The following is an 8,408-nucleotide window of genomic DNA, read 5'->3' as shown; positions in this document are numbered from 1 at the left end:
CGCCCTCCCTGTCCCCTTTGCCGGCGTGCGCGAGCACCTCCAGGGTGAATGCGCCGCCGTCAAATGGCACGGTAGTGGTGCCCTTTGCCCCTTTCGGGGTAGTTCTTCGTCCGGCGCCTCGGCTTGCCGATGCGCGGCCGGATCGAGAGGAACGGCGCGGCCATGACAGCGGCGCTACTTTAGGGATTTCTTTTCCCTCTTTTCTCTGTTAGGAGTTAGGGTTCTTGAGGAGGGTGATCTTTCTATCTCTGGTTTTCTTTGTACCGAAGATCCTACAACCAAACCTGTCTGATACCATTGTTAGGACCGTCGGGATTGGTTAGGCTAGATATTCTGATAGTTCTTACCTTCTGCTTATGGCTCAAGGAGCCACCGGTGCCGGCCATGGTGACGGTGGCCGGTGATGGCAGAGAGCAGTGGGCGAAGTGGTGGCAGAGCTTCCCGTCAGCACTGAACTAACCCTAAATCGGTAGGGATGTAGGTGGGGTGTACGGTGTCACGACGAACCTCGTGATGCGAGCCGCCGGTCCCCACCTCTTTATATAGTGCAGATGACAGGGGCCCGTCAACCATAGTGGGTTGAGCGCCCCTGATCAGGGCGCAGATCTAAGGGCCCGGTGGGCCGTTGGGCCCACATGGTGGAGATCATCCTAACAGTTAAAACAGAGATGAGAAGATAGCTAAAATTTTGAATCAATTTTCATGTTTCACACCTCTTACGTGATGCAATGGATTCGGCGTGACGGTACGTTCGAGAGAACTAGCAACCCATGTATGCTACGTTCTTGTACTTGGAAGTTGGAGATTAGCCTAAACATGCAAGTGGGATGGTCAGATGATTTTGTAGTCCAGTCACATGATTAAATAAACGTGTCTCGAATGACTTGCTCAACACACATCCTTTGATAAAAATTCATCTTTTTCTTCCTAGAAAGAGCTATCATAGACAAGAGATGTATAGATGTCCTATATATATGTACTTGAAATGCATTCAGATTTGCTCTCCTCTTTATCCACCTTAAGTCTATGTACTAAAATATTGGAGGAAAACAAATACATGTATCTTCTCACACCCAGCCGCTCCTGCTATCTTGCCCTTCGGTGGTACAAGTCCATTTGCCCCGCCACTCTCTTTGTGAAGCGGTAGTCCGTGTTCGCGGCATCGGACAACGAGTCAACGGCATCGCAGTCCAAATCTGCACCCTTTGTTTACGGTCATCATCGCCCGCACCTTGGCTATCGATGAGGTCATGATCATAACTTTCCGCACCTGTGCTGTCGACGAGGAGCAAAGACGTGGCCTGCAACTCACCGCCATTCCTATTCCTATGATACGTTGACGAAGAAACATACCGGTTCTCGTATTATTGTTTTTGGGGAATCCAGTGCTATGAATTTCAGAGTACAGAGAAAAGGAATCCCACGTGATGTTTGTCATTTTTTGATAAAAAACTTTTTCTTTATCAAATCACTCGGGAAAAGAAAAATCCCGATTGGGCTCCCTGCCGTTCCCCACGCGACAGATCCTCAGAAAAGGAATCCCACGTGATGTTTGTCATTTTTTGATAAAAAAACTTTTTCTTTATCAAATCACTCGGGAAAAGAAAAATCCCGATTGGGCTCCCTGCCGTTCCCCACGCGACAGATCCTCACCCCAGACCTCGCCTCCGCCGCAGTGTAGGTGTTGTGCGCTGACGGCCACGCGCGGCAGGAGAGCTCGAGCAGATACGGAGGTCGGCGCGCGTCTCGAAGAGGCCACCGTCGCATCTCCGGCCGTCTGCGATAGCCCTGTACGGCGGAAAACTAGTCCGCCATCCATCGCGGGGGGCCGCCCGCGCGGCAGAGCAGAGCTCCTGCGGTTGCAACCAGCAGGTTACTCAACCAATCTCTGCCCGTCAGTTAGTGCTTGTTCCTGCAGTAAATATTAGAACTTGTTTGGATATACATAGCTGCAGAGAGGAATTTCTTTGCATGGAGTTTGATTTGATTGCTAGCTGGATTGGGTGGAGAAGATTGCATATAACGATGCATACCAAGTATCTGATTACTAGCTGGTTTGGGTTTTGAACGTGGATTCAGGCTGTTGGGGGGAAGAGGGGAATTAATTAGTATAGACAAACCTTGCAAAAATCCAGTGGGTTGGGTCAGCAGCAGATTAAATGCTTTGATCTGAGAAATGCCTTGTCTCATGGAACCCACCTGATTGATGGGTTAGTGTTAAGGACAAGACTCAGATCTGTACATGTTTGATGTATTAAAATGTTATAGTTGGCGAGAAAATTGCTTCCGTACTCAGTGGTTTAAGGACAAATCCTAGATTGCAGTGTATACGGAGGCTATATGCTTGTTTCCCACTTATTAAGAGGTGCCTGCCTTGACAATTAGAAGAGATTATTAAACTGCAGGGAAGCTTATACCTGGGTGTTTCTAGTGAACTTTGCCCACACCTTGCACTGTTTTTTTTTCTGCTTCAATTTTTCTGGTAAACTTTCAAGTTATTCTAGTGAAGTTGGAATGATTCAGTGTGTTATCTTTTGTATCTCAGTTTTTCTTAGTATTCTGAATTTTCTAACCCATTTCCGTAGATTTATGTCCACATTTTTCCAGACTTCTTGGGGAATTCCTGATTGGACAAATCTGTCATATTTATCTCATGCCATCTACTTAAATTGAAATGGACAATCAGCAAAGCGAGATGGCAGAACCATGGCCACTGTATTCATCATCATCTCGTGGGAAAAAGAAGCGACCACGCTCTCCTGATGACGATGCCACAACTTCACAAGGCAGAACTGAGAACAGCACAAGCCTTGGTTTGCTACTTTCTATGTTTAATTTATTAATTTATTCTCCTCTATTAGAGTAAATTACACGCTGGTCACTAAACTAGCTCAAGTGTGTCAAATAGGTCACCATTCTCTTAATTTCCACATTTATGTCAAAGTTAAATCACCAGCAGCACGCTACATCAGATAGATACTATGAGTCAGTGTTAGTAGAGGAAGGATTGCCATGTTTGATGTAGTAGGAAACAGAGTTGCACCACCACCGTTGGTATCTCCCATGGTTGCTACTGGTGGGATCGATCGACCGTAGTGGCCGCTGTTGTACGAGAGATTTATAGCGCCGGTTGATTAGTTTCTTTGGGGTGGGGCTGGAACAAGATTACATACAGAGAGGAATTAACAATGTACTATAGGCGTCCCGTGACTTGCTGCGAAATTGGGAACATGTTTTGAGACCCTGGGTGGACACACTAGCTCGGGCACTGGAGATTTTACGGTTTTGGTGACCCAAATGTGCAAGTCAGGAGAGCGGGTACCTAGCCGACGCCCTCAGAATAAGTCTAGTGACCTTTCAACAAATTTGCCCTATTTTGGATCACTTCTAGTTGTTGTAGTTGACAGTCAACATCAAAGACATTATATTTTGTTAAGGAGATTCTACAAATTGTACGTGAAGAACCTTGCACTCAATCCCTCGTGGTGTCGGCTTCTGGGGAGGGTTGATTGGCTTCTTGATAATCCCCCTCTCCTCTCATGTTCTTTGTTTAATTTATATTTGTGGTGTTTTTGCTTGTCCGTGTCTTGCATGCACCCTGTCTGTAACCTGTAAATATTCATGACAAAATTTATTTCCCATTAATAAATTGTTAGCTTTTGTGCCCTAGCATGTCCATGCCTAAGTAATACAGTATGTACAGTGTGCTTGCTAACTAATAATTCATTCATCAAAGAGCTTGACTACATATAGGGGTGCTCGGCTATTGAAGGAGGCCCGCAAGCTCTCCCTCATATTCCATACTAGACCATAGAGGCACGCTTTGCCATGCCCGTCCATTTTTAGTAGTTAAAGATGGAAATATTTAAGAAATTTAGGGCTATTATAACATATAATAAATTTTGTATGGTCCAAATTAACATGCATAGATATAACATTTAGGCATAATTCTCTTTCAAAATTTTGATATCATCATATAAGCATGGGAAATCAGATTCATACTGACCAGGGTTATAGCATGGCTAGTAAAAATATATGAACACCAGAATTGCAACACAATAAAGAACCTTGATATTGGTGATATATATCATAATTTATTTTGGTTATCAAACAAATCTTTATGACTTGAACGGCCAACATTGTGAGATATATAAATATTTAGGACATAACTGGTACAACAAATTACCATGGACGTCTTCAATGAAATGTGTAGAGAATCATAAAATCTTTTGTTCTCCTTAAAATGGGACGATGCTGGCATGTAGAACAAACATAATTATAAAGTACAAATTGTCGGTTCTTCCTAAAGCAAATAAAAATAGCACAGACGAGGGAGCTGGGAAACAAATGGAGAAAATTCACTGTCTGCTATACCCCAAAAATCCTTGGTTCACCATCGACTGCTCTTTTTTGTTCATAGGAGGCAGCTTTTTCCTCTATATTGTTTGCCTCTGCCTAAAACCTTGTATCTAAGTTCTCGTGACACTGGTAGCCCAACACAAAAAAAAGCACCAGTTTTACATGCAATACATAGCATGAATTAAGAAAATGTTCAATATGGTTGGATATGGTTCAGAGAGTCCTAATCATATAAGTTTTCATCCAATAACGAAACATGAGAAGTGTAGGGTTTGGATGCGTTCTGGTCAATTGTTTTCAACAAATTATACATGATGTAGCTAGCTCCAAATCAAGGATAAGGCAGGAGGTCTGACCAGCAGTATTCAATGGTCACTAATCGAAGCGCCGTGATAACTCTAGGTTGTAGGACAGTGGCAATGTGATCGTGCTCACTTGGATCAGCAGAGCAGCAATGTCGCCCTCATCTACCCCTTTCCCGTATCAAATCCTGCCAACACTGCATGCTCTGCACGCGGGAAGGTCAGAAGGCATCCTACAGCAGTCGGCCCGTGCACCGTCGCTGGCCGTGAGATCTCTCAGCAGTAGGGTTCGGGGACAGGGTGTGGACCAATGAGATGCAACAAATTATGTTTGTCAGACTGGGTGAATCTTTGGAGAGGGAGAGAGGAAGAGAAATTAGGGAAGAAGAGGGGACCTGAATGGCAGAATCGACGAGAGGTGAAAGCCACAGAACACGGCGAGCAACTCTAGGACAAGTGTGTCGGTAGTGGGATGCGCCGTGCGCGTCAAACGCCCCATCTTGCGGTGCAGGCGAGGTCATGGTGGAGGCTAGGGTTACTGCTCTTGGCTGCGTGGAGGCGAAAGAGACGAGGCGTCCTCTCGTCATCTGCGCTGGACGGATGCATATGTCGCTAGTCTGGGCTGCTAAGCAAAGAAGCAAGAATGGGCTGTCCAAACCGCATTCCCACCAGACAAGGCCCGGTAAACCACATGCCACCTAGACTGGTTAGCGGAGCAGCAGCCCGTTTACGTGGGGACGAGCGGATTGGCGATGACCCAGCGAGGCTGTGGGCTGACCGTGAGAGATCCGAGACGTAGAAGAACAGGATCCGACGATACAAAGCGTCAAATCGCTGTGGAGGGTCCTGGGTAGCTCAGTTTTACTGTTTACCAAGCATACTAGTACATCTTGTGCTTCAATTGTGTTGAGATTTGCTAGTTAGGCTCAAGATGGTATATGCATTCCTCCCAAGATTGTGATCATGACATGTACATACTCTCAATGAGCATCATCCATCCTTGTTAGTGCTTTTTCCGATTCTGGTTGGGCAGGATGCTTGGATGATAGACAGTCAACAGGTGGTTTTGAAATACCTTTTGGTCCTAATTTAATCTCATGATGTGCAAAGAAACAAGCCTTAATTTCAAGGTCATGTGCGGAAGTAGAATACAAAGCATTGGCAAATGCAACAACAAAAAAGTGTTTGGGTTCATCCATGCTGAAAGAACTTAGAATACGACATGAACAAGCTCGATGTCTTTGGTGTGACAATCTTGGTGCCACATATTTATCCCTTAATCTAGTCTTTCATGCAAGGGCCAACACTAAAATTGATTTCCATTTTGTAAGAGAAAGAGTTGCTCGCAAGGAGTTAGATATTCGGTTTGTGCATTCAAAAGATCAAGTTGCAGATGGCTTTACAAAAGCGTTGCCCACAAGAACCTTTGAAGAATTCAAGCGTAATCTTAACTTTGTAAAGTTCTCATTACGGGAGGGTGTTAAACTAGTCATACGGCGCATAGAATTAGTTAGGGTAGGTTGTTAGACTGGATTTCAAGCTCACATCTAATTTCCCCTACCCCCCTCCCCAGGCATCTCTTTCTCTCTCTGTGTGTGTACATGCCTTGCACGACACAATTTATGCCTCACGGGATAAGGCCCGATCCACTACAAGAAATATGCAACTTGCGACCATCATTATTGGTCATTGAAAGATCATTGTTTTTCATTTGTGACCTTTTTGTGACCAAAAAACAGATGGTTAAAGCTGGCGGTCGTAAACTGAAATTAACGAACTTCTCTGTAAGAAGGTCGTGGACCACGACCAAAACAAAAGGTCATTGATTCTATGACCTTCTGTTTTGGTCGCTAGCTGTCTGCCCTGGCCACGTCGGATCCGACGTGGCAAAATTGCGACCAATTGAAAAGGTCGTTGATAAGATTCAGCCCGGTCCGATTAAGTGTCTATATGGGCCGAGACCATTAATTCAGCCCATTTAGTATGTTTTCTCTCGTAATTTCTGCACGGGCCATACTTCCATATTAAGGGGGCCTCGGCCTTTTTTGCATTTTTTTTTATTTTCTGAGGCTTTTTTTGTTTCACTTTTTAAACAGACCAATGCTTGTTGGGCCATGGCCTTTTTCAGCCCAATTAGTTGTCCAGTATTAGATCTCGGATTTTGAAATAAATGTTTGGACAAAATTGTTTACGCACAAGACCTCTTTAATCCAGTTACACACACGCATCCGACATTGTTTCATATTCAAATCAGGAAAACTCAATGTCGAATTCAAACCATCCATCATATCACATCACATAACACATCTCCCAGGTTTAGATAACATAACAAAATCATCTGGGGAATACATTTCCTTACACAGGAATTATGGCACATCTGCTACTATCCTAACATATACGTATATGCATGTGTGCTTGCTTGACCGGCGCATGCATCACTGTAGCAGCCAAGCAAGTAGGCATCGTTGACGTCTACTCACAGCTTTCCTCGCACCAGAGAAAGAATCAAAACAAAAAAATATTAGTAACTTTAAATCAGAAAGTATATCCACATCACCATAAAATAGTCGCAGACCATCACACAGAAGCCAAATACTATGAACTGATGATTAGTAGACACGGACATGATTCAGCTATGTAATGGCTACCACAAGCAAAAGTGACAAGTGTGTAAGCAAGCTGCTAGTGTACACAAGGTGATTGAGCTCCTGCTGTTTAGTATGTATACACGGTAGGCTACTGCTGCTAGTGTTCTAAACCAACAGAGCATGCTACAGAAGCAGAAAATAGGGAGCTAGGGCTAGAAGATGGAGCTGACTCACTGGAGACCTTGTGGTCGCCGCCGTCACGCCGGTCGCCTCAAGAAGCACCACCGTGCCAGAGACGGTGCTAGACGTGAGCAAGAGCAGAGCACCTGCGGCGTCCATTTCAAAATAGAACAAGAACAAAAAATTAGAAAGGGTTGCAAACTCATTCATTCTCTGGGCAGTTTGATTCGATTGACAGACAGTAGCAAGATGAGGGTAGCATCTCGATTTCAACAGCAACAGTAGCGGTAGGAATGTAGGATTGAGCTGGACAGATAAATGAACAGGAGGGAGCAGGGAGCGACCTTGTGCGTGGGGTGGTGGTTGTAGGGCTGGACGTCGAGCTCGTGGGGCTTCTGGCTAGGAAGTACCAGCAGGCTCTAGAAGCTTCCATCGCACGGAATTTCCGCGACAACGGTAGTGCAGTTTGTCTCCCGGGCAGTTTGGCTCGCAGGATTGATCCGTCAGGAAACACAAGCTTCCTCAGCAGATCGAAGTCATGGTTTTCGGGTTTGTCACTGCCATAATCACACGCAGAGTTAGCATCAAAGATTTCTTTCAGTTTCCGCACATGAAAAGAAAACTGAAAGTTGTCTAAAGATATACACGTGTGGAAAAGCTAAAAGTTCTCCACTGCCTGTAATGTTCGTTACCTCATGTATATAGCGCAACCGCCGACTGCCCATGCTGCGGCGTGGTATTCCGCCATCGGGTACCACGAGTGAAGCTACCAAGACAATATAAAATTTATATAATCAGTACCACTGCTCGATTTTTGCAATAGTTTAAAAAAGAACAATGAGTTTTCAGTAAAGAGGAATATGTTTAAATTTAGGGGCGCTTCTATTTTTCTTGTCATAAGAAGTGGCTAGAGCCTTCTCTGTTTGGTGAAGGTGCCGATGGTATGCACGTCTGTATTTACAAGAACAACAGCTGGGCT

At 44.7% G+C, this 8,408-nt stretch overlaps 1 protein-coding gene across 1 annotated transcript; it reads right to left on the bottom strand.

Moving 5' to 3' along the window:
* Nucleotides 1–7,483: 7,483 nt before the first annotated feature.
* Nucleotides 7,484–8,195, bottom strand: LOC125521812 (probable galactinol--sucrose galactosyltransferase 2). The gene is made up of 3 exons (XM_048686877.1): nt 8,122–8,195; nt 7,774–7,986; nt 7,484–7,575 (listed from the first exon to the last, which is right to left on the bottom strand). Exons 1-3 carry the CDS (start codon nt 8,175–8,177, stop codon nt 7,551–7,553), a joined length of 294 nt encoding a protein of 97 aa, XP_048542834.1. The 5' UTR covers nt 8,178–8,195; the 3' UTR covers nt 7,484–7,550.
* Nucleotides 8,196–8,408: the final 213 nt, after the last annotated feature.

This window comes from Triticum urartu, chromosome 7 (assembly GCF_003073215.2).
Source record: "Triticum urartu cultivar G1812 chromosome 7, Tu2.1, whole genome shotgun sequence".
NCBI classification, from domain to species: domain Eukaryota; kingdom Viridiplantae; phylum Streptophyta; class Magnoliopsida; order Poales; family Poaceae; genus Triticum; species Triticum urartu.
Note: the sequence above shows the minus strand (reverse complement) of the source record. Positions and strands in the feature narration are given on the sequence as shown.